At 40.3% G+C, this 27,725-nt stretch overlaps 1 protein-coding gene across 3 annotated transcripts in view; it reads left to right on the plus strand.

The window, feature by feature from the left end:
* CPEB2 (cytoplasmic polyadenylation element binding protein 2) overlaps positions 1-27,725 on the plus strand; it is a 78,239-nt gene that overhangs the window by 24,958 nt on the left and 25,556 nt on the right. The window contains exons 3-7 of one of the 3 annotated variants that reach the window (XM_044418353.1): positions 313-403; positions 7,036-7,086; positions 20,372-20,395; positions 23,394-23,564; positions 25,480-25,569. In XM_044418353.1, the coding sequence (XP_044274288.1) occupies positions 313-403; positions 7,036-7,086; positions 20,372-20,395; positions 23,394-23,564; positions 25,480-25,569 (427 nt within the window). The remainder of the gene's footprint in view (positions 1-312; positions 404-7,035; positions 7,087-20,371; positions 20,396-23,393; positions 23,565-25,479; positions 25,570-27,725) is intronic. The other 2 variants (XM_044418354.1, XM_044418355.1) reach the window with 2 other exon arrangements.

Here is a 27,725-nt window from a genome sequence, read left to right on the forward strand (position 1 = left end):
CCAATGTACTCTAAAGCAATACCATTAGAATTCCAAGGATACTAGTGTGTCAGCTAATATTACTAGTGTTTTGCTAGAGTAGCTTACAGTAATGTAATGTAACTTACTTTAGTACTTGTGTCTTGTCAGATACTGTTCATAGTTGAAGTGTGGTTTCAGTAGGAATTTTATGAAAATGACTGATTGTAAAGGTAAATGAAGACCATTATAACAGTTATTGTTATCTGTACATTATCAGTTATACTGCCAGAAAAACTGTCCCTTCCTCCTTTCTTGCTGTAGCTCTAATGCTAATGATTTGTTTTCTTCTAGGATCGAAACAGAATGTATGACAGTCTGAATATGCATTCACTGGAAAATTCACTTATTGATATAATGAGAGCTGAGCAGGACCCTCTTAAAGGTATGTTTCTATACTGAGAATCAACAACAGAGCTTATTCTGTGCTGCTGTATTGTTGTGGGGGAAAGCATATATGTTGAACTGGGAGTTTATGGTGGTTAGCATACACTGAATGAAGCAAAATAGGACCTATTAGAATATCATAATCATCAAAATATCAGATCTCTATTTGCATCAGCCACAGGCCTTGGTCTTCTAGCTCCTTGTCTCAGGAAGAAGATGAAGAGGGTATAAGTGAGGAAATAAATTCTTCAAGTGTAATTCGTGAAGAAAAAGATGATTCCATCATAGGAGCCAAAGCACTGAAAGTGATTCAAACACTTCTGGCAGGGTCCGAAACTAGAACTTCAGGCAGAAACTCTGGATCTGCCTCACCATCTCACTCACAGATTAGAACAGGTCATTAAAGCAAATGACAAAGGTTGATGGCAAAGAAGATTCTGGATCAGTCAAGTAGAGAAGCCTAGGGGTTCAGAGAATGTAGTCCTGGAATAATATACTAACCTGACCAAACTTGTAAAAACAGTGGGCTCATCAAAACTCTAAACTTCACTTGGAAGCTTAAAATGGGGAGGTTTGCTTATTATGGATTTCTGCAACAGTGAGCCTGTTTTACCCAAAGGATGAGGCCAGGATCCCAAGTAGCTGGGGACGGACAGAGTATGGTGAAGGCTGTAAGGTGATCAGAGACAGAAGGCTGTAATAGAGCAGTAGTAAATAAAAAATCTGCCTATTTTAGTAACTACTGCAACAAACAGAGAATTGTGCACCACCAAAGAACTCAAAGAATTCCAGACCTCTTCTAGTGTAACATCCTTCAATAGCATCTCTAATGTGGGGAGCTTTCAGCAAGTATTGAAGAAAATAAGGAACCTAGCAGCAAAGAGGCATGTGGTAGTCATCAAAATGAAAACAGCAACAGTGTGCACTTGCTCAGTATCAAAATGAGACATCATCTGCAATGTGAACTTCTTCTGGTACATGCAAGGAGTTGTGCAGAGGAGAAGGAGCATGACGGATGTGATCAGAAACTCATCTCAGTTGGAGCCACTGTACCTGATGGAATGCCATAGATGTAATACCCCCTCCCACACACACTTGCGCTTGAAGTACCACTTCTTTTGCTCTCATCACTACAGAGAAAATTGAATGTTCACACTAGACAATCATGCAATAAAGTAATAAATTCAGATATGTTTTCTTACAATCAGGCTGTATAATCATGATTCTCTTGTTCAAAAAAGGCTAATTGGAAGTCATTATTTTTTAAAAAAGTTATTTCATCAGCAATACTTCATTCCTCAACAGTGGTCATAATATTACCTTTTTTGGCCATAATAAAGGGGTGCATTAATATTGGTCTTATATAAAGGCCACTTCTCACCACTGTAAGTAATGTTAAAGCAAACATCTAAGTATCTTCCCAATGTTATCCAAGCAATTTCAGTAATCAGGTGGTGTCTGTTTCTCTGCTGTAGTCTTGTCAGAACCATGGCATCTAAATCAGAGCAAATGCAAGCAATTTTATCCACAACATGCAATGCTAAATATCTGTCTTGGTGTCATACCTTCATTGCAGCTGGAACAAAGTCAAAGACTAATTTCCTAGAAGAAAATTCACTAGACAGAGGGCTGAGATTTTACCATATATGCAAATATTGCATAAAAACTCTGTTAGTGTGGTGTTGACAAAAAACCTAATGGTTTTCCAGATACAAGCTGAGTGAAAACAAAATACTACACATTTTATGTAGTACTGCAATGGTAGAATGAAGCTTGTGGAACTGTAACCACATGTTTCAGCTGACAGTGTCTGGAGTTTACTTAAACATCTTATTCCCTTTTGTTCATTTTTAAATACTTTTACAACAGAATCCAATACGTAATGGCTGAGAACTATGTCCCACTGATCTCAGTGACACTTACTTCCAGGTATATTTGTATAGAATTGCAACTTACCTGTATATATTAGGCTACATACCTAAATACATTTACTAGGGATCGAGCTCAGGAGGACTTACTTTTGCATAAAATCACATAGAATTGTGCTTTTAGTTTATTATTAGGAAGTACATTTGTCAAGCTTATAAAGAATACTATTGATTGTTCAGATGGTTAGTTGCATTAGTTGATAGTCAAAGGTTTTCTAGAATAAAAGGGTATATGTTAAAACTTGTACATTTAAATTCAGGTCTAGCCTTACTTTTAAGAGTGAGGTAGCCACCTTGAACAGGGGATTCTGGGGAGCAAGAAGTGGCAGCATGACGTTAGAGGACAGAAATGTAAGAAACATGACCTCCCTGGATCCCACTAAGCTAGACTTCTGTCCTCAGGACCTGCACTGTTCTGGTGTGTGCATTAAAGTGAGATCCAGTAGGCTTCTGCACATGCAGATGGGGTAGGACTTGTTTTTCCCTTCAAACAACAAAACTTCTTAGGCAGCCCTGTCTAAAATATGCAGTACAAGTGTCTATGTTTTGGAAAAGGCATTATATCAGTTTTGTCATGATATTAATCAGGATTTGGTAAAGCAACAAAACAGAGTGACAAGGGAGGAATAGCTTGTTGTTTCATCTCCATTAATAAAAGTAAGTTTCAAATCCTTTTTAACAAATCACTTCAAGAAAGATAATGTATCTGTGGTTGTGTGATATTAGTAGTAGTAGAAAACACTATGACACAAAAGCAGAGTTTGAGAAAATCATAGGAGGTGGGCAATGCTATTGCTAATTCATATAATTCTCAGAAGCTTTACTTTACAATTTCCTGTTAGTGTCCTATGAGCTTAAAAATATCTGGGAGTAATCACTATTAAAAGGGCTGGCCTTCCCCTTACTCAGACTGAGGCAAACAATTCAGGTAGTAGAGAGGACAGAACAGCAAATTGCCCCATTCTAGTTCTGCCAGAAGGGCCACCCCGCCTCCAGTAGGTGTTCTTGAGAATTCCAGCAGCTGCTGTTATGCTGTGACATTTACTGCAGCAAGACAGCACCTCCCAGAGAACTCTGGAACAGCTGCCTGCCTTCCTCGTGCCCCTGTTCTACCTACCCAGATTTCATAAGACCTGGCCAGAGTCTCACAAGAGGCTTACCAAAGTCTTGCAAGTCTGAGGCAACAAGTTAGGTTGGGCCAGGCCTGAATACCGGCAGTCCCCAGGTTACAAATGAGTTCCATTCCTGAGAAAACAACTTGTTCCTGTCTTTAAGTCAAGATTGTATGTCAGTTGGATCACATATAGTCAGCCCTGCACATTTGCAGGGATTAGGCATGCAGGACCCCCAGGAACACTGAAAAAACACGAATATTTCTAGCCCACCCTCCTGTGCCCTAACTCACCAGCATATCCTCTTTGCAGTAAGGAAATGCTGGAGAAATTTCCCTCCAGATAGATGGAGCAGGAAGGCATGCTTTGGAGGCCCTTCCTCTCTCTCCTTTCACTTCCTTTCTCTCTATGGTAATAATGATTTTCCCCACTCATCTTTAAAAATTAATAGGCTTTATAGGTTTAATAGGTTCAAGTACTGGTTGTTCGTAACTGAGACGTTCATAACCTGAGAACTGCCTGTATTGGATCCATACTGACAGATTAACTGTTGATCTGAACCAGTAAATCTTAAATGAGCCAAGGAGAGTTTTTTTAATCATTTGACCTCAGCAACTTTCTCAAAGCCCTCTCAACACCAGAGTTCCCAATTTTCATCAATAACTCAATATCTGTGCCACTTAAATTAGAACACCCTTTTGTGGTTGTTGAGTGAATAAAGACCACAAATACTTGAACTAAAATTGGAGTTGAGGGACAGAAGTATGTGTTACACCAACTCCAATTGGTGTAGGTGTCTTGTCACAAAATATTTGTGTGCTTGCCCATTTTGCCGGATTGAGGAGCTTGGTCTGGATGTATCATGGGAGTGGTGAACACATTTTGGATAAAGGGTGGTACCTGTCACCTTGAAAGTGGCAGTGGTGCAACCATTCTTTAAGGTGCCAACCTTGGACCTAATTGTACTCAACAGCTGCCCTACAATAATAAATTATCATGAAATGTTTCTTGAGAGAATCACAACCAGATAATTATAGATATTCTTGGAGGATAGCAATAAGAGTCTGAGTTCAGGCCTGTTTTTGAGGCTGAACTGGGTTTGGTCACTCTGATCTTTACCTGAAATGGTATAGACAAAGTGCTACCATGTCACCTTCATTGGATCTTTCAGCAATTTTTGATAACATCAACTATAACATCTTCCTTGTCTGATTTTGTGAGATGGGTATTGGAAACACTGTTTTTCATTCTTCCTTTTTTGTTTGTAGTGTGATTTCAGAGAGTAGTTTTAGGGAAATACTCATCAACCCTGGTGTTTAGGCTGTGGCATTTCTTAAGATTTTGTCTTGTCCACAATGTTATTTAATATGTATAAGGAGCTGTTGGAAGGAGTATTTGGAGCAGGGTTTCAGCAGATTGTTGATGACAGCCTATTTCTCTAAAATCTGAAACTAGGAAAGCTGAGATGACCTTGGCCAGGAGTCTTGATACAGTGGAGAGTTGGGTGACAACCTATTAACTAAGTGTGAATCATGGCAAGACAGAGGCCCTATGTAAAGGAATTGGTTTGCTTATCTTTTCTGGATAGGGTTGCAATACTCCTTGAAGGAACAGGTGCATATACTGAGGGTGCTCCTTGATCCAGTGCTGCCACTGGAGGCATAGTTGTTTTTGATCACTAGGAGTTCATTTTAAAAGCTTCAGCTCATTGAAGGCTATCACCAAACACTGAAAGATCAACAACTGTAAGCCGTGCATTGGTAACCTCAACATCAGATTGCTGAAGTGCACTTTATGTGGTTTTGCCGGTTCATCAGGAAGCTGCAGTGTTTATAGAATGCTGCAGACAGTTTGGTAATTATAGCTGCTTATTGCTGGTATGTTACATTTATGCTGAAGGAATGACACTAAGTGCATATATGCTACTGGGCAGGGTTTAAGGGTTTGGTCCTTGCTTACAAGCCTAAAACACTGAATACCAGGATACTTGGCTTCCTACTAGCCTATTCAGTTGCATTGCTCAGCTGATCTATTTCTGATAGTACCTCAGATAGTGGAGATCTAGTCCATGATGGTCTGCAATAAAGCCTTTACTATTACAGGATGAACACTCTGCAATTCTCCAGTAGTAGAAAAGATATGTGTATCTGAGTAGTGAACAACAGTTATAAATATGCACTGAACTTCCTTGGTTTTGGGCCCTGTCTGAAAACTTGTTCCAACGAGTTTTCCCAGATAGGTGCTCTTGTCTTCCTTGTTGACCCATTAATGCCCCTTCTAAATTTTATGCAGCATTTTATTTTTAGAAATTACTCTGTTGTCCCTTAGAAATACTTTATAGTGCAAATGATTCTTAAATATAATAATAAATAATGGAATAATAAATAAATGCAGTGAATGGAACACTCCATCATTACAACATTACACAGCATTGTCCTTTGCAATTAGTTTACTAAAATTACAGATACTCTGAAAACAATATGTCAGCATCAAAAATCAAGATCAAAGTGTCAGAATTCAAGGGTTAAAGAACAGTTCAATTTGGGGTCTTCGGAAGTTTAATGCTCTGAAATAAGGACACAAGCTTTACTTCAGTATGCCAGCACACTAGTTTCACTCAGTAAGGTGCCCTCACTGTCTGGTTTCTACTTTGTTTTGCAAGCTCATGAGTTGCTTCTTTTTAGAGAAGGAAGAGAGAAATTTATATAACATTTTAATTAGGTCTAGTAGTCTTAAAATACAAAAATTACATCCACATACTTTTAAGACACCTGTTTTGTTCAGTAATGTTTAATATGTTAAGCTGATATGCTAAACGCTACATGCCCAGTGCAGCATGATGGATATTTGTCAGCAAGTATCTTGAAAATAATGATTCTAATATTTGTCAGCAAGTATCTTGAAATAACGATTCTAAAAGCTGAAATATGTAAGGATTATAGTGAGGATTATAGAGGATTTACTGTGTGTTTGAGGTAAAATGTAGTCTTTATATTGTAGTGAAACAAAGCCACTATTGTATGTTGCTGAAAACATAAATCTCTTTAATAGAATAGAAAACGTTTTGCTGTGTAGTTCTAAGTATTCAGAACTAAATTATCCCAGAAATTCTGTCTTCTGTTTTTATCTTAACATTTTCTAGTCTTTATAACTTGAATTCTAAAATATACTATTAGATATTCATAGAAAATGCATTTTACAAGGTTTATTAAGAGATTTCTATGAAATAAAGGCATGTAACATACTGAATGCTTGAATTGCAGATTTAAAAGATGAGAGTGAGTTAATCAGGTAGCCATTTTCAAATGTAGATGAAAAACAAGACTTGGAATAGTCAGTACTAATTCTGGATTTCCTAAAACTAAGGAGACTTTTATCCTATTGAAACTGATCTCAAAGCACATCACAGATTTTATGACCAGAGAATTAAGGTTAGGAAACATGGTTTCATTGGGTTAAGGGTATTGTTGGCTACTGAAGAGACAGTGCTGATGCAAAACAGACAGGAATTTATAGTATATGTTTTAAATTGTTTTGGCCCCTTTCATTTCTTCTTCAAATAAAATAACTCATTTATATATTTTCCTTAGGTCGTTTGAATTATCCACATCCAGGAACTGACAATCTTCTAATGTTAAATGGTAAGAGGTAGACATCTAGCAATGTTAACTATTATCAAAATAAGATAGAAGTTTTGAGAAACATGTTTATCATTCTAAAATGAAAAACCAAATTTTACAATAGCTTTTTATATACCATTCTATCATTTTCAGATACGTTTGGCTCTTCAATTAACCTAGTTTCTCTATGAAATTTCTAATGTTAATACACTGATAAAAAGTTGCTAGCTTGTGCCGATACATGGCAATTGATTTGGAGCTATATCATAGAATCATAGAATAGTAGGGTTGGGCCAAGAAAGCCACTGAGTCCAAACCCCTGCTGGTACAGGATGCCAGTTAAACCATACTTCTCAGACAACTTTCTATTTTCTTCTTGAATGCCTCTAGTATGGAAGAGCACACTCTCTCTCTTGGCAACTGGTTCCACTGTCGTATTGCTCTTACAGTTAGGAAATTCTTTAAATTCTAATTCATCTAACACATTGACTTTGTGAGATACAGAAATTAGCTTTTTTTTTTTAAATGCTGTTCTCTCTGAATTGATAATTGAGCAAAGGAATTTAGATTTATGACACAAGCAGATCAATCAGATGGTCTCTAGACTGGATAGGATTGTTTCAATCCACAGTTTCAAGGTTCTAGTTTTCATATCTTGCATAATTTTTTCCAAATTTCTGAGCAGAATTTTTTTTTTGGTGCAAATTCCCTGGCTTTAAAAGATTATGCAAATTGTGGTTCATTTTAAAAAAGGAAGTCTGTGTGCTGACTCATCTTGTATCAAAGTTAGTGCCAATAGAGGCTTGATGAAATAAAATTTGCAGGCCCAAGTTGTGAAACCGATCTGACTCCTCACATCCTTAATTTGACTTGCCAGTGTCACTTTGTTTTATATTAGGGGTATTTTGCATAGGAACATATTACTTGCTCCTTTTCAAGTTTGCTTCAAAGTACACATGAATTGCAAATGCTGGGTTGTAAGCATTCCAAGGTTTGAACTCTGGCTGGGGTTTAAAGAGCTACTTTAAGCCAATCCAGAAAGATTTTTGGCTAGTTATAACTGAACAGTACATGCCATACTAGAATCTGTACTTTAAAATTCTCTTGGTTTGCAAAGAGAATTGCAAAAAGTACCTCCAAGGTTCAGCCCCATGAGGTGGTCCAGTAGGATAATATGGTTAAATGGTATTGCTATCAAGCCATCAAGAGGTCCAGGAGAATTGGCACTCTCCCTGACCAATTCCAGTGTAGGTAATCTACTAAGGCCATCTCATTGCCATATCCTGGCTGAAAGCCCAATTGAATTGGCTATAGATAATCACTATACCCAGGAACAACTGAAGCTGAAATGCCTCCATCTTCTTAATTACTTTAGCTAAGGATTGTGCATTTGAGACTGTCTTACAGTTAAATAGATTTCAAGTGCCAAAAGAAGATTTCTTTAACAAAGTTTTTCTTACTGCTTCTTATAAGCAGTAATAGGTAACAACTGCTTCACAAAGAGGCATTAATATTTTTGTCAGCCACAGCATCAGTTCATCCTTGGCCAATTGAATTAGCCCAGAATACAAAGGGTCAAGCACAAGGGTTAAGTGGTAGCACTCACCACTCTAGAAACCTGGTCCACATCTTCAAATTGTACAAGTTGAAAATAATCCTAAACAACTTGACAACAGTTCCTGAGGTTATAGCACTCTGACCTGTCCCAATATTAGAGTCCAAGTCAAGGCAAATCTGAGAAACTATATCCACAAAGTACAAAGCTAATTGAACTCAAACTGTGTTGCCTCCCTCTCTCCAATATCCTAGTGAAAGTGGTTTTACACAGAGCAGAGAAGCATTGCTGGTCAATTCTGTGCAGGCATAATGTTGGCAAAGAAGTGGGCTTTCTTCACTGACCTCATCACCATGATATAGGTCTTTAAATATTTTTTTTACCTGTGCTGCGTAGGGTTCGTCCTGACTTCTTCTTCAACAATATGCTAACTGATGCCCCTCTTGTTTTACGTAAAGACATGAATCCAACAAACTGCCAAATAGTATTCATATCATTGTCACTAAGAAGCTTAGGCAAATTGCTGATTTTTCCAAGGATTTCAGAAAAGCTAAATCTTCTGACCTTAGTGAATACTTTGGTAAATGAGCATCTAACACAATCCACCTCAGCAGGAATATTGTCCATTCTTCGTCGTGGCCTCTGTGCATCACACATTATGGGTGCTGTGCCTGTGCAGTGCCTGTTGCTGGGAAGATTAAACAGCTTTAATGGTTTTTGGCGGGAACTCCACGCCCTCACCCCCGTAGTATAAATGGGCAGAGTGCCCGCCATTTCACCAGTCTTCTTGCGACCGCCATTCACCATGTCTCGAGCCTTTCAACTTGCTTCTCGTAGCTATATTCTAAAAAGTTTTACTGTTATACTCTTGACTTTACAGCCTTTTTTTCTGTTCCTTTATCCAAGTTATAACCCACCCAATCCCCCCATTTACATCACTTTCCCCCCTTACCCTTTTCCCCTTCTCCCCAAACACACACACACATATATAACCTTCTATCCTTCTTCTTCTTGTTGTTAATTCTTCTGTCATTCGCTGTTTTTCCTCTCTCTTTCTTCGATGACACAGTGGGTGGCTTCCCTCAAGTGTTCACAGTGCGGGGCTAAAATGCCTGCCACTGACCCACACAACTTGTGCCTTCTATGCTTGGGAGAAGGTCACAGGATTGATAAATGTGGCCACTGCTATTCCTTTACCAAACAGGCCCGCAAGAACTGGGAAAACCATCTGCGAAAGGTGCTCTGGGACCAGGCTTTGGTTGCCATTAAAAAGGTCTTGGCAGAGACCACCAAGACAGGTCCATTTAAGGCTGCTCTTCCTCATCCATCTAATGGAGATGCTACATCTAAGGAAGGAAAGCACTCCTCTCACTCTTCTCACCACAAGCAGAAGCAGAAGAAGCAGCATGTCGGGTCCAATGAGTCTTCTGTGTCCAAAAGACCCAAGAAGGACAAGCCTGACAAGGCAGAGTACAGGCACAAAAAGTATCCCAAGGTGCCCTGCTCGGAATTGGTGTCCACTCCACCTTTGGTCCCGATCATCGCCTAAATCCTGGCTCTGACTGAACCCAACATTCAGTCGGTCGTGCAAGTGACTCCGCCAGGGTCTCCATCTCGAATCGTCATTGTGGCTCTGTTTAGTCCTGATTGTTCCAACCCTGCGGCTAGAGGATCTATGTTGGATGGCAAGATCCGAGAATCTCCACTTCGGTCGCATACTGACCTGCCACCTGTCCATTTCCCAACACTGATGCCAACATCTCCAGAGGGATCTCTGAGGGCTCCTCAAAGCCCAGTCACCCTCCCACAGCAACTGGGTCCCTTTACCATATGGGGAGTTCGATCCATCTCGGTCCTATCCATGGGACTATTATCTTACCTACTGTTATTACCCGAGGCCTCCAATCCATCCTCATCATTCCACCCCTCATTCGGAGTTGAGGGACTCTCCATCGACCTCTGTGGCTGCCCTCTCTTGACCCCTGCCTTCACCAGTTCGGTCTTCCTCGAGTCCTTTGCACCACTCGGATTCCGATTTGGATGACTTTCAACAGGCATCGGTGTCGCCAGATGCTGTGATCTCGACCCAGGGTCTGAGCTCCCCTGGAGACTTTCACCGCAGCTTCGCTATGCTGCTCTCTAAGATGACGAAGTTTTTGGAGATCGATGTTCAACATCACATCAACCCAAATCAATATCTATGACATCATCAGAAAAGAGGACTCATCCTCCATCGCTCTGCCCTGTATTACAGCTCTGAGGCAAGCAATGATGGCTATATGGCAGCTCCCCAATCAGCCGCACCCGACGTCCAGGTGACTTGAGTTGATGTACAAGGTTCAGGAACAAGATATCCCATTCATTCTTAAACATCCCAAGCCAAACTCAGTTGTCATCAAGGCCTCCCAGGGTTGACAGAACAAAGAGCACTCGACTCCAACAGATAAGGAAGGCAAAAAGATTGACATGATGTCTCATCATATCTATGCTGCTATGGGACTTGGTCTTCTTATCTCCAATTACGGAACCACCATGGCGAGGTATCAATATTTCCTCATGCAGAAGATTGAGTCCCTCACCTCAAATCTCCCAGACCAACATAGGGAGCTTCCCTGCATGTTCACTCGCGAGGCTATGCAGCTTTCTATACAACAACTTAATACGGTGAGACATCATGTCGATTGTGACTTTAGGGCTCTTGTCAGTGCCCTCGCCCTTTGTCTCCATGCCTGGTTACACTCGGGTAACTTACTGGACAAGACTAAAAGACAGGTGGAGAACATGCCCTTCAACGGCTCCGGGCTCTTCCATGTCAAAACGGACAACAAGCGAAAATATTCATAAGGCTCACCTTACAGGTCATTGTATGGAGACGCCGTTGCAACGCCAACGTAAGTGGCTGTGGCCTCATTCTCATTACTGCTACCAACCTTACCAATAGTATGTAGGACGCCAACAGTTCCAACAGCCTCAACAAAGGAACTGAAGGCAGAACGTGGTATGGTACCAACAAGCACATTGCCATCCTGACACTGACAAACACCAGCGTTGATGGGATGCACAAACCTCTCCTCGATCCTCCAACCTACCTTCCCCTCTTCCTTTTGGGGATTGGCATCAGTACTGACAACTTCATCGGATTTGACACAACATCTCCAACATTGTCTTCTGCTACATTTGAACTCCCTGATACAGTGTTGCCATCGGTATCGATATTGGTACCGAGGCCTCAGTTGAATCTGACCAATCTTCACCCTGACATACAGTTCATTCTCCAATCTGCACTACGACCGACTAAACGGGAATCCTGTAGTGCTAAATGGAAGCACTTCACCTCATTTGCTACAGCTAACAACTTTCCGTTTCTGTCTGCTACTATTGAGAACATTTTACAGTTTCTACTCTCGTGACACCAGGGCAGACTTAAACCCTCTTCTATTAAGGAGTACATCACAGCTATCTCACATCATTGGGGCTGCATTTCAGGTTCCTCTGTATTCTCTCATTTCATTATCCTTCGCTTCTTAAGAGAACTACAAAATCTTCAGCCACCAATCCAATTGGTAGTACTGACATGGAGCCTTTCTGTTATCCTTCAAGCTCTCACTAAGCCTCCCTTTGAACCACTAGCCACAACTGATCTATGCCTTGTCTCCTGGAAAATGGCTTTCCTAATAGCTGTCACTTCAGCTAGAAGAGCTAGTAAGCTGTGTGCTCTACGTGTCGACCCTCCATACCTGAACTTTCACAAAGAGGAAGTCGTTCTGCACACTGATCCGACCTTTCTTCCCAAGGTCGTTTCCCCTTTCCATGTCAATCACGATATCATCCTGCTGGCCTACTTTCCTATGCCTTCAACACTGATCAATCCTGAGACACCTTGCATACACTAGACACCTTCATGAGACACTACCACCTAGATGTCAGAGTCAGGCAGGACTGTTCTTTTGGCCATGCAGTTCTCTCCTCTGTTCTTCAGTGACAACATCTTCCCATCTCCGGGTGTGGTAAGCTTACTAATCACCCCTAATGTGTGATGCACAGAGGCCACGACAAAGAAAGGCAGGTTGCTTACCTGTAACCGTCATTCTTCGAGTGGCCATCTGTGCATTCACACAACCCGCCAACCAGCCCCACTCGGTGTCAGTGACTGGGTTTACAAAATAACTTTATTTTATACATCTGATATAGATAGCTGTATACACATGTCCACATAGGTGTATAACTATCCTAGTGATTCTGACAGCTAATTTCTGTCTTTGGTACTTCCTGTCGAATTCAATTTTACTTATCTCCACATGTGGGTGAACGGGCAGTCTTCAGTAGACTGGGGAAATGGTGGGCACTCTGTCCATTTATACTACAGGGGGGAGGGCATGGAATTCCTGTTGAAAACCGTTAAAGCTGTTTAATCTTCCCAGCAACAGGCACTGTGCAGGTGCCTGTGAATGCACAGATGCACAGATGGCCACTTAAAGAACAACGGTTACAGGTAAGCAACCTCCCTTTCTAAATCTCGCTCATTTTATCTCATGCATTATAACATTTGTTTATTTCTGTCAGTCCTTTGGGAGGATTACTGCAGTGGCCTTTTCTTATCATATACTGCATTAATATTCCCAAAGTGAGTGGCAGTTACTATGATTTGTGTGTATTATCTAGCAGTTTTCTGGACCTATGGTATTTGCTGAAAAGTTTGTTGAATGTGTTTAATACTGAATTAATACTGTTACACTGACTATTATTTGATGGGCCTGCAAATTGCAAGTTGGTCTTTTATGGAGATATTTTTGCCAAGGGTTGCTGTGAATGTCTGATTTTACTTTTTAAAACCACAAACAGTTCTCTAGATCTCTGCATTTCTTGTAAGTTTTGCTTAAATGTTAACTGTTTTGAAAATGTGAAAAACTTATTTTCATAGAATCATAGAATAGTATAGTTGGAAGAAGCCAACCAGGCTATCAGGCCCAATCCCCTGCGCAGTGCAGGACTCCAAGTCAAACCATCGCTCTCAGATGGCTTTCTAGCTGTATTTTGAAAGTCTGTAGTGTGCAAGAGTCCACAACTTCCCTAGGTAATTGGTTCCATTGTCATACTGCTCTAGCAGTCAGGAAGTTCTTCCTGATGTTCCATCAGAATCTAGCTTCCTGTTACTTGAGCCATTATTCTGCACTCTGTACTCTGTGAGGATCAAGAAGAGATCCTGGTCTTCTTCTTTGTGACAATCTTTCAAGTACTTGAAGGGTGCTATCATATCTTCCCTCTCCTCTCCTCTCCTCTCCTCTCCTCTCCTCAAGACTAAACATGCCAAATCCTTTCAATTTCTCCTTACAGGGCATCCTTGGTTGCCTCCTCTGAACCTTTTCCAGTTTGTCTGCATCTTTCTTAAACAGTGGTGCCCAGAGCTGCAGGCAGTACTTCATCTGAGACCTAACTAGTGCTGAGTAAAGGGGAACTAGTAATTTATGTGATTTGAAAGTGATACTTCTATTAACGCAGCCCCAAATAGCATTTGTCCTTTTTGCAGCCACATTACTGACTTACTGTCTTGGTTTTCTTTGCTAAAAACGTTGGTGAAGCCTACATATCATATTTAGATCTATATTTTGACTTTACTGTGAGTAGGGATGTGAAGTACTTCAGATAGATTTTATTTGCAGTTACCTGATACCTAGATTATTGGTGTTGTCACGATTTTTGACAAGATTTCCCCTTTGTATTAAAAGAAAATGCTTCTAATACAAAGCTATTTCATCAGGCACAACCGAATTGTTTGTGGTTCTACAGATCACAAAAAAACCCATTTCATTTTAATACTTTTATCCCTTTGACTGAGGTGGATTGGCCATGAAATGTAACCTGACCGTAGTCCTTATGATGTATTCTGAAATGAGAAAGGAGGAATTGTATAATGCTTAGGGATTTGTAAAGCAGTTCTTTGTTTCTGATTAAGCATACAAAGTTTAAACATAAGAGCTGACTATTTCAGGATCTTCTTACTCAGATAATTCAGGTATTTCCCACTGGCATGTCATTTTTGTTTTATCTCTGTGCATTACTAATTAAAAATCATTCCACATTCATAATATTCATATATTCCCTTGCTGCACAAATAAAAATTTAGGCTTAATTTCTGTGCATTACCTAGTAATATCTCATCAAATTTAGTAGGGTTTGCTTCTGAGCAGATGCATATGGGATTACACTGTTAGTTGGCTTTATGCTTAGGGCTGGTATTAGCATGTTTTATTTCTTAAAGTGCTCTGACGCCAGTGTTCAATGTGGGCAACTCTCAATGTGGGTAAGTACACTTAAGCTGCAGTCCTATATACACTCAAATAGGAATTAGTAAATTTAGTGGGAATTCTGAGTAAGTACGTACAGGATCACACTGTTAGACAATTATAGGTCTCCAGGTAGCAACATTTCCTAATAAACCTTAAATGTGTAGATATATAGATATTCAGGTTTTACAGTTTTCCTTTTCCTTTGTGGCTGATATACAATTGAACTTCAACTTTCATGGGTTTAACTTTTACAGCTTTGATTATTCCGAGTTTGCCATCAATAATTATATGGGATTTATTTATTTATTCGGAGTTTTGTGGCTTACTGCTGAAAATTGTCATCATATAGAGAGAGGGGAAGTGAAAGAGAAAAGAGGGAGGTCATGCCTTCTTGCCTGCCCATCCAGAGAGGGAAATTTGTCCAGCATTTCCATGGTGGAAAGAGGCAGCACTGATGAGTGAGAGGGAGGGCAGGAAATAAGGATATAAGATTATAATAAATGAAGAAGAGGAGCCCCATGGGATCAAACAAAGGTCTGAGAGAGAGGGAGGGAGGGAGGGAGGGAGATATGGTCAACAGTATTAAGGTTGACCATAAATAAGGATGGTGGTATGTAGAGGTATTTGTAGATTTTTAACTTTTGCCGGGGTTCTGTGCCCCTAACCCCTGCAAAGGTGGAAAGCCAACTGTACTTTCACAAGCTGCATGTCAAGAAAGATACTACATTGCATGCAGGCTATGGGAGGGAGATGAGTGTAGGAAATCAGAACTTTACTACTGACCTTCTTGCTTCCGTGGCACATATTCAATATCAGATGGGTCAAGCATATAACCTAAATATTATTGTTTCCTATGTTATATGCCATGCTGAAGAAAGCAAGGACCACATAGCCAACTATGTAAAAAGCAGCATCCTACTTCTATATTGATCTTCCAGACTAAATCTTAAGATCTGGTATGAAGGTTCTTCTTCAGGAGTCCTCCTTGAAGGAGATTAGGAGGGTGGCTATCCGGAGAAGGGCCTTCTTTGTGGTAGCACCCTGGTTATGGAATGCACTCCCCAGAGAGGTTCACCTGGCGCTGACCCTGTATTCCTTTCAGCACTAGGCTAAAACCTTTTAATTCACCCATTATTTTAAGGTTGAGTAGGTTTTAATATGGGGTTTCTTAATTGGATTTATTGGATGTTGTGCTCTGTTTTAGAGACCGTCCCAAGACTGTTGTAGCCGGGCAGTATAGAAAAGCTATAAATAAATAAGTAAATAAATAAAGTAGAAGGGTGCCTGCCAATAAATAAGGAGCTGGTTTGGTTACCAGGGTGGGAGTGGGGTGGTCAAGACAATATATACGATGTGGTTCGTAAAGAAGATTCAACGCCTATCACCTTACCATTCATCACCAGCCTTTGGCAGGTGATGACTGACACCTGGCAGTTGCCAAACCACCCCCATCCTACCTCTCGACATCTAGCGGTGGTGTACAAGGTTCGAGAGCAGGTATCATGCCTGACGGCTCAACAGAGATGTCTACTTGTGAGGCAGAGGCAGGAGCTAACAGTGAGAATCTGACATTGGAACAAGGGGACTTATATTTAGGGCCCAGTGCCCAGACAGCCCCTCTGCAGCCTGGCTCTGAGACTGCTGAGCAAGGAGCCTCTGTACAGCCTGACCCCGTAGCCTCTGAGGAAACAGCCTCCCCCCAAACTGACAAGGAGGCATCTGAAAGAGCAGCTTTCTCTGATTCCAGTTCTGAGCTGCCTGAACAAGTTGCCCCCCCCCCCCCCGGCTCCTGACTCTGGTGAGCAGAGTTCTGGAGAACAAGGGAATTTAACAGGAGGTTTGGCGAACGCTAAAGTCAGGAGATCTTTAGGACGACAAACACAATTACGATGACAGGACAGAGGTCTGTCCCACCCATGAGCGGAAAGACGAGACAGGAAGGTCTGATACCACGTGGTCTCCTGAGGTAGCTCAAAGAAGAAGCAGCAACTGAACTGCAAGGGGCTAGTTATTAGAGCTTATCAGTCACATCGTAAATCTTGTAGTGAATAGCAATAAAAGTCTTTAGTTTCAATGCCGGCTGCTGTGTGAGTTAATTGGAGACGTGAGTTATGACCTCACGACAGCAGGATATACCATTTCTCCTGAAGCATCCCCAACTGAACTCAATCATCATTGAGTCTATGCAGGGCCGACAGTCAAGAGAACACTCTATGCCATTGGACAAAGAAGTTTGCAAAATGGACATGATGTCTCGCCGGATCTGTGCTGCTATGGAACTCGGTCTACGCATCTCCAATCATGAAACCACGATGGCCTGTTATCAATACTTTTTATGGCAAACGATCAAGTCCTTTGCTGCATTCCTCCCAGACCAACAAAGGGAGCTGGCCTGCATTTTCATCGGGGAGGCAATGCAGCTCTTGAAGCAACAACTCAGCATGGTGAGGCATTATGTCAATTGCGACTCTAGGGCTCTCGTTGGTGCTGTAGCCCTTTGCTGCCATGCCTGGTTGAGAGTGGGTAACCTTCCTCTAGAGACTGAACAGAGGGTTGAGAATATGCTATTCAACAGCTCTGGCTTGTTCCATTCAAAGACCAATGACAAGTTGGAGCATATACACAAGGCTCACCTGACTACTCGATGGATGGAATACTCATCACAACCAAGACGTAAGTGGCTATGGAGCAACCCTCAGTACCAGCCCTTCCAGTCCTACTGCCAGCCATACCCCACTGGCTGCCAGCAATTCGGGCAAAGACAGCCTTAGACCCGAAGATAGAACGCGCCATGCTACCAACAACCTAGGTGCCAAGCTGATGCCACCATGATGGGACGCGTGAACCTTTCCTCTATCCTCTAACCCACCTTCCCCTCTCCGTTTTGGGGATTGGATGCAAAGTTGACTCCCCATCTGGGAGTCCATCACATCTGATAGATGGGTTCTTACCATTGGTTAGCATGGATATAAAATCGAGTTGGGTTGACCTCCCATGGAAGTATTTCTGGATGCCTGCTACAGTCTGCTCAAGCCTCTCCTGGTGTACCAACCTCTTCAAAGGAATGCTGTTCCTCAATCTAAAGCCATCATTTACAGTACAACAGATGCCTCCTTGCTCAGACGGGAAGCCCACCGTGGCTTGCTTTAGACACAAGAAACATGGGGGAGCCAGAGGTCTGCAAACATATAATCTGTCTAGAGCTCTTTGCAATACAAAAGATTCTTACTGTGTTTCAAAATTCTACAAGGCATGATGGACAACACCACAGTGGTGTTCTACATCAACAAGCAAAGAGGTAGCAGGCCAATTCCGTTAATGAAGCTAGTCATTTGAATCTGGCACTACTGTGTCAACCAATGCATCACCTTGGCAGCCATTCACATTGTGGGGACCAACAACAGTCTAGCAGACTTCCACAGAGTCTCGGAGTTCACAAATAGCAAATGAAATCAGAAACCCTGAACAGGTTCTTTGCAACCTGGGGGACCTTGTCAATTGATCTCTTTGACACTTGGAACATTGCTGTTTATGAAGGCTTCTGCTCTTCAGCAGGAGAGGGTGGAGGCTTTCTTGAAAATGTGTTTGTGCTACACTGGACAGGGACCTTGTTTTACCTCCCCCTTTATCCTTTACTAATGCAGGTATTAGGGAAAGTTCAGCAGGATGCCACAGACTGCATCACCCCTTGATGGTCAAGACAGCCTTGGTTTACTTGGCTTCTCAACATGTCCAAGGGGAACTATATCTCGCTCCTGCTGATACCAGACTGATCCCACAGGATCACGGAGGGGACTATCCTTCATCTGGATGTCCAGAACCTCTACCTGACTGCATAGAAGATCCATCCCTAGGGAACACACAAGTCTCCTCCCTATGAGCAACTGAACTCCATTCTAGAAGTGGCTCTGAAGCCAACCACCAGGAAATCCTACAAACCCTCAACATCAGGGCTTTGATCCCAAGAGCTGCATGATAGAATGGACACTTCTCTAGTTACCTTATTTCAGTTTGGTTTGAAGGGATCACCCATCAGAGTTCACCTAGCAGCCATTCCTCTTTCCACAATGTTATCCAGGGTTTTTTCACATCTGATGAGTTGGCACTTCCTGAAAGGACAAAGAACATCCTCCTGCCTACTCAGCTGCTGACACTGTCTAGGAGTTTGCTAGTAGTTAGTAGTAGTCCTGCACAATCTAACAAGAAAGCATCTCAAGTCTCTGCCAATAGTCAGCCTTCACCTACTGTTATGGAAGGTGGCATTCTTAGTGGCAATTACATCCACTTGATGCTCTAGTGACACTGTGCCCTATGGGAAGATCATCCATACATTGTTTTCCACTGGGACAAGGTCAATACCCTCCCTTCCTACCTAAGGTCATTTCCCCTTTTCATTTAAATCAATTGTCTTACCAGCTTTCTTCCCACCCCTGTCCAGTCCAGCAGAGCCTATGATTTATAGCCTAAATGTGCATAGAGTGCTGGCATTCTACCAGTCCAGAATTGAGTCTTTTCATCAATCCTCCTTACTTTTTGCTTGTTATAGAGGCAAGGCAAAGGATTAATCCCCTTTACCACAGTAACTTTCAGGCTGCGTTATATGGACAATTACACTGGCCTGTGAGCTGTATGGATTGCATCTCCCAGTGCAACCTAAAGCACACTCAACCTGAGTGATGGAGGTTTCAGCAGTATTTCATGCAGCCATCCTGTTACCAAACCTTTGTAAGGCAGCAGCTTGGTAGACTTCCGCCACTTTTGCAAAGTATTATCACCTTGATGGCAAAACATTTTCATGCAGTGCACTAACTTTATTGCATCTAATTTAACTTTGTTAAAACTATTCCATTTGCATTTCACAGATTGTGATTGTCAGACATCTTTTGTTCTGTCATCTTTTCATTGACAGAATTGCATTCTGCACTAGTAGGGTCATATGATTTGTGCAAATTCCTACTTGTGCAAATTCACACTTGAAAATGAGCAAATCCTCCCCACATACATAAGTCTATATGAATATGCAATCTATGGAGGGAAATGTGCATTTCTGGACAGTGTTTTTATTTTTCTGCAACTAAATTTGCATAAAATTACAGAAAGTTAAAAAAACCCAATCTGTGGAACCTGGGTGACTTGGAAAAGAGTCCACTACTGACTCTCCACAGGTGAAATCACAGAAATCCAAACTCATTTGAATCTGTTGCAATCCGACATCCCTGTACTTGATGAAACATTAAAAATGACAGTTTTAATAAAAATATACAAAAATATTACAATGTTTAAATATCAAATATCTCCAGTTTGCAAAATATTTTTGTAAAATGAAAATGAAATTGCCTATCAGTAACAATCCATTAATGTGGACTGAAACTGAACAGTATTCTCCTACATGATTATTCTATCTCCATGAGGACATTTATATAGTTTTGTGACATTTTACAATTTGTCATTTGTTTACATGCAGCAAGGAGTTATGGGCGAAGACGAGGTAATTCCCTTCTGTTTGCTATAATAAATCTAATGCTGACTGGGGTTGGAGTGAAGGTTATGCTAGTAATTGACTTATCAATAACAAGTGATTCTGAAGGTGTCAATTACTTAAATGACGTCTGTGTAAACAACCAATTGATTTTAAGGTTGTTTGATTCATTTTGCATGACCTCACTTTAGCAATTTCAAATAACCATTGTCAAATAATTGATGTGTTCCTTTATCTGAATGTTGAACCTTGAATTTTTTCAGAGCTTTTTATTAATTACATTCATGTTTCCTAAATATGCTTCTAAAAACATAATGTCTTCTAAAACATATGCTTCCTAAATATGCTTCTTAAAAAACCAACAGCAACCTTTCAATTCAGCATCAGGTTTCTAGAGTATTTATACAAAGTAAAATGAATATTAAAGCCTAAGCACAGGATAAAGGGTGATTCACAAAGTTACACATTCTCAGCTTACCTTGTCATAATGGGGTAAAGAGTATTTTCAATACCAAGTGCCTGGCTCATCAATAGTTGGATGACAAATGAAGGGAAGGATAGGACCACCAAGATCCATTGTACGTAGATTATTTTTAAATATCTGATTAGTCACATTATCAGCCATGAAAATTGGAGCTGTATTCCTTATAGGACTGTAGATTTCGAACTAGTTACAGTTTTCAGGACTAAATAACAATAAGATTAGATTCTTGTTTTTAAAATCTGCTTTTCAAGTGCTTTGACATATCTTGAAACATTGAGAATAAGACATACTTTAAACTCATACATTCTGAATTCATGCTAAGGAAAGAACATGTAAAATGTCCCATTGACTACCTCAAAAAGTGACTATTCAAAGGTATAACCCTTAAGCACTCATCTTCAGGTAATAGAAAATCAGCTTTCTGTTTCCAGGAACCCTCTCCTTACAGTTAAATTTGTTTTTTTTATATTCTCCATGTTGCTACACTGCCATGCATTTTGCATAATTTTTGCTATTCTGTTCACTGCTCTGTAACCTTTATATGCATCTGACAGGTAGCAATAGAGATCATTGGAGGGAAGCAAACAAGCCTGGTAGGGAGAATGGTGATCCAAAATCAACTGGAGGAAATTCCAGAATATTCCAGAGACCACTGATATAGTGCCAAATCTTTCTGCTCTTGATGTTCTGTCTGCTGTCCATTGTCTCTCTGCACAGAGGAAGAGTTACAGGGCAAGAGTTTTTAATTTATTATTCAGCCCACACAGGGTTCATCAATGCCTATGTAGAAGCACGAAGTCTGCACAAGCTGGTCCCACCATTTCCATCCCAGTGCCTCCTAGCCCCTCACTTGTAGCCTTACTATGTTGAGCATCTAGATCTGAAAATGAGTTCCCATCATATTAACCAAACACAGGTCAAACTCATATTCAGATGTATCCACTCAACACAACAAGGTTGGAAGTGTGGGGACAGTGATGGTACAGATACAAGGGAACAGGGCCAGTTCCATAACCTCATGCTCCTACATACTACATAGATACCAGCAAACCCTCTTTCAGCTTAATTGTCTAAATGGGGTTCAAGAAACTTTTCATCCAGGAGAAAAGGATTACAGAGCTGTCACACTCAAAACATGGTAGGAGTAATAACAGAACATTGGAATGCCTTGTAAATTTACTATTTTCTTCAACACTTTGTGAAATTTGCTTTTTTGTTTGTGGGGGTGTTTCCAGGTACTCTCCCATTCAATTTTTAAGTAACCTTCAGAGAGCCTTTCAAGTGCTTTCACACTATAGGTGAATTAATTTTTGTTTTCATCATGCAACATTGACAAAAGAGATGGATGCACTTTGAAACATGTCTGTTGTCCTTTACTTTGAACTAGCCACCTAGGCATTCAAGCCTGCCCAGCCATACCTTATCCTCAATGTACTTGAGCCTCGGAACACTGGAAGTAGTTTAATCATGTCTGTGACTTGCCTATGTACAGGTTTTATGTGCCATTTAGAGACCACTGGCAAATGAATGAAACAGACTGCTTATTTGCAGTTTAGGATGCCAGTCAGAAATACCAGTATTAAATCTTTCAAATTATATTCATTTTCTTTCATTAAAAATGCATATTAATACAGAGTAGTATTACTGCTCTAAAATTTTAGTCTTTTAAAATTATTTTGAAATTAATTAATTTTGCTGTTTAAATAACATACGATGCTTTTAATGTTGCTTCTTTTCACGTTAAAATACTGCTATTTGTATAGTGCTTTAGAGTTTTTAAAGAACTTTATGCACAAGGAGTCAGTAAGTGTAGCAGCAGCAGCACATAGTATGGGGTGCACAACCTGCAGCCCTCTGGATGAATGTGGCCCTTAAACAATCACTGTGTGACCCCTGAGACCAACAGGACCCCTCCCACTTTTTTCACAACTAAGCTGGACTGTGGGTTCAGGGGTATCTTATTCCTTAGCTCTGACATCACTGTTCTCCCACTGTTGGTAGTCATGGAGAAACAGCAATTTTGATAGCAATTGCTCTGAGGCATTTGCCTACCAAACAGACACACAGCAATTCCTAAATTTCAGTAAGCAGTGTGGGAGGAAGTGTGTCTGTGCATGCACATATGAACATGTGCTGCTCTCCAGCCAACGTCAGATTAAATCCTTAATGCCAAAAAGCTTTTCTATTCCCAGTGTAACCTGCAGTGTATGCTAATAACATAAGACTATCTCCATACCTGCAAAAGAAGAGATTAAATTTGGAGTCTGAGAAATAGAAACTTGCCTAAAGCTTAGTTTCCACTAGAAAAGGCAGTCAGGATTTGGATCACATTTAACCCCTTTCTCCTTCTCCTTGGTGCCAAAGAATTACATTGCAGACTTACACCAGAAGCTTCTACTTGCCTTAGAGGAGAAACGTTCATTGGTGCCCAGTTGTTTGGTCATTATTAGCTTAGCTGATATTTGAATAAAGGCTTCCTAGCTCAGATTATATACTGTTCTTTTTCTCCCATCCTTGCCCCAGGTCGTTCTTCCCTCTTTCCAATAGATGATGGCTTGCTGGATGATGGTCACAATGAGCAAGTGGGTGTCTTGAATTCACCTACTTGCTATTCTGCTCATCAGAATGGAGAACGGATAGAACGTTTTTCTCGAAAAGTATTTGTTGGTGGTCTTCCTCCAGACATCGATGAAGGTGAGTTACATGTCATTTAGTGAAAGTAGGAGGATGCATTTGGTTTTCTGTGGATTTAAACTGGAAATTAAAGGCTGTAATCCTGTGCTTAATTACCTGGGATTAAGCCCTGTGGAACTCAATGGGTTTACTTCTCAGCAGGGAAGTAGCAGATTGAGCTGGGAATTGGAAAAATACTCCAATAAGTAATCTGTGCTTGGTATAAGTTATGCAAATAATGTAATAATTATGTGAAAATGGCACATATTTGCCAATTATCAGAGTAGTAATATTGATTATATTTCCATTGTCAGGCAAAGCATTTTTTTATTGAGTGGGAACAGTCCCTACTGGGAGGCAGAGAAGCAGTGAAACTACCTGGGTAACTCTGAGCCTGTTGCTCTGCCTTTGCAGGTCTTTGTGTTGGTAAAAAATGAGAGAACTGCAATGAGAGAGGAATATACAGAGAACAATAGAAATAATTATTAATAAGCTTATAAATCCAGCTCAAAGTTTTATTGCTAATCATTAGCTCATCTAATTGGTTTAACATTCACAAATGTGAAAACTTGTTTCCATGCCTTGCAGCCTGTGCTTTTCCTACTTTCCCTGAAAACTGGGAAAGTGAGAAAATGCCCCCAATATCACTTGTGCACACAGTTTTAAATTAGAAGTGAATTTCTCACCATTGCAACTTCTGCATTGTCTAGCCACATGTGTCTTGGAAACAACATCCATGATAATGTTAAATATGTTGCACATCTATAATAGAGTTTTTCTTAAAGTTCTGACAAATTAGGGGTTAATTATAGTTTCACCATTAAATTAGAAGGACTGAACAGTGCATACCAGTTAAGATCAATACTTGAAAAGAGACTTAGTACCCGAGACTCATTCTTGTTGCAGGCAACTCAGCGTGGAGGTGACCTCCCTGCTAGTTCCCACTGTCCTTTGCAAACAACCCCCCATCTCTTTGCAGAAGTAACTTTACTGAGTGAGAGGTCATTGACAAGCCTGTTGGATTATGTTTCCAGTTTGAAATGACACTCCTGTGCTCAAAATGATCGTTTCCCTCAGAACAACATGAGGGAAGCCTGTTGTAAGGCCTTCCTGCTCACAATTACAGTCTAACCTTGACTATTGTGGCTTTAACCTTCACAGATTTGATTATTCACGAGTTCGCCATCAATAATTAAATGAGTTTTTTTTTAGTTTTGTGGCCTACTGCAGAAAATTGCAGACAATGCACATAGACTCGCAACATAGTAGCTTGTTCCACATGGTATTACCATATATATCAGCATATAAGATGACCTTTGAAATGCAAAATAGGAAAGTAAAAATTTGATCTTATATGTCTGTGCATATGGTATAGCCAGAAAAAAGGAAGAGATATTTGTGAAGCTATAGCTGCAGCTACACTAGTGTGCACAAAGACAGAGATAAGCAGTCCAGTACACATAAGGTCAACGGTATTACAAGTTAAGTGGGGGGTGGGGTTGTGTGGGGGTAGAGATATTCACAGTATCACCACGTTTGTGGAGGATCTATACCCCTAAGCCCCAGAAATGTGGAGGACTGGCTTTGCCTTAAATTATTTGCAAAGGTAAATTGGGGTTTTGCTTGTGAATCTGGGGAATGGTAGAGACATAGAGCATGAAAACCATCTGTGGGGTTGTAAGCATTCCTTTCAAATGTCCCCCCATGAGCATTTGACGGGAATGCTTATAAAGCCCAGATGGTTTTCAAGGCAAGCTGGGAAAAAGTTTTCAAATCAGTATTTTCAAAATACGCCTTTAAAGTTATTTTATATATCACAAGAAACTATTATCTTCTACAACAATGAAATGGGTGATTCAGAAGCAGTTATGAAAAGGAATAAGAAAGAAAATGCAAGCTAATATGTTAACTGAATTTATTTATATCAAAATTGTAGATGAAATTACTGCTAGTTTCAGGCGATTTGGACCTCTGGTGGTTGACTGGCCTCACAAAGCAGAAAGCAAATCCTATTTTCCACCCAAAGGTACTGCTTTTATGAGTTTTTCACTAAATAAAAGGTATTCTTTGGAGAGACATTCAAAGCTAGTTCACCCATGTGAAACAGCAATTTATTTTTCCCACAATTCCTCCTCTGTACAGGAACAGGTGGTCAAACCACAATTTGGTCTGGGTTGTACACAGAAGATGCTGCAGCAGACATTTCTGTGCTCACAGGAGCTGCAAAAAAGTATCAATCCACTTGTAGAAGTGGCTCCTGGCAACACTGTAATTTGTGCCAGTTTTATCCATACTAAGAATGAAATTGTTTAGGTAAAATAAATGACTTGCTGCTGTATGAATTGGCCATCAAAGCATGTATGTTGTTCATCTGTGTGGGAAGTAACCTGGAATGTTTCCGAGTGAACCAGAAAAATATGGTACTTCCATACAGAGCAAACAACAAAAGGTATTCCCTCAGTGTCACGCTTATATAGTATAGAGTAATTTAACCTATGCTTATGGTCTATGTGGCAGTTCAGTAGAAGCCAGATTTCTACTCCTAAGAAAACCATATTTTAAGATGCTTTCTTGGCTTTATCTTTTGAGTGTAGGGTAACATTCAACTAATTATGGCAGGAGATAATTTCCCATGTTTGTGTAATAACTTTAGAAAACATAAACTTGAAGTTTGATCCAGAAGTTTGAGTGGCAGATTGGCATTAGGAAAATGACAGAACTACAATTATAACCTTCCACTTGGGTTCAGAACTTAAGTAGACTCACTTGAAGTGCATTGCATGCATTGTTTTCAATTTTATGATGTAAAGTTGTTCTGTTCAATTGGAAGGCCTTTTTTTAACTACTGGATCACATCTGTTTTATTTGCCAAGTAGTTAAATGCATTTCAAGTGTGATGTCTGGAGTTTGTTAGATGCTGAACCTAACTTCTTTCAAATTTTACTATATCCTCTAATTTACAAAGCCTGAATGTGGTCTAGCCCATTTCAGCCCAGGAATAATGGTATGTTGCCATCCTGAGATTTCTTAAATTAGTTTACATATTTCATTTGTGTATGTATGTATTTGATTTGTACACTGCCCAATGGATGCTGAGTGGTTCAACATAATTGTTGGTATAGTTTAAACATTTAATTTCCACATGTAGGAAGTTAAGAAAAAGATATTAATTGTCAAATTTGGTAATAATGATTAATTCAAGTCGCATGTTGATTTCAATAGAAATACAGAATTACTGACATAGCCTGCATCCTCCAACTTAATAATTCTATTCTGACTGGGAGGGCTGGAAACCAGAAAGCGATTTATTTTGGCCATTCCACCAAATTGGCTGGCCATTGTTTTGCATAGATGATCTCACACAGAGAGAGACATTGAGAGAACTTTGAGAAATGCCAAACGAAACCAACTTGATGGAAAGCCTTGTAATCTGTGTACAAAATAGTATTTTGTGATACCTGTATAAAAGACTTTTCCATTTCAGTACTGTGTCTTAGTGTTCAAATCTCAAGTATAATAATACATTATTAGACTGATCCTCCAGAACAAATCTATTTTTCCTATGGATGCTATAAGACTTCCTTTTTATTATAAATCAGTGCTTTTTATCAAACAATATTTATAATTAAGGCAGATAAATTTTACAGTAACTTGTAACTGCAGGTGATTAGTGTTACACATTTGACCAGTCAAATATTGCTTGGTCAAATCTTCAGTGAAATATTGCCCCAGTGTTGTCAAATAATGGTACATATAAGTTGTATGTAAGCCCCTTTGGGTTTTTAACAAGAGGATAAAAGATGGGATATAAATGTAATGCTATAATTTTAAAAAATGTAAACTATGTAATTATTAGACATGTAACAATTGAGAGATGCTAATCAAAATCATTGCCTTGTCATGGCGAAGGGGCTTGCGTAGCTCAATGAAGCTATGAGCTATGCCGTGCAGGGCCACCCAAGACGGACAGGTCATAGCAGAGAGCTCTGACAAAACATGATCAACTGGAGAAGGAAATGGCAACCCACTCCAGTATCTTTGCCATGAAAACCCCATGGACAGTACCAAAAGGCAAAAAGATATGACGCCGGAAGATGAGCCCCTCAGGTCAGAAGGTGTCCAGTATGCTACTGGGGAAGAGCAGAGGGCTAGTACTAGCAGCACCAGAAAGAATGAAGCGAC

The sequence above is a fragment of the Varanus komodoensis genome, unplaced genomic scaffold, assembly GCF_004798865.1.
Source record: "Varanus komodoensis strain SLA01 unplaced genomic scaffold, ASM479886v1 scaffold9, whole genome shotgun sequence".
Lineage (NCBI taxonomy): Eukaryota > Metazoa > Chordata > Lepidosauria > Squamata > Varanidae > Varanus > Varanus komodoensis.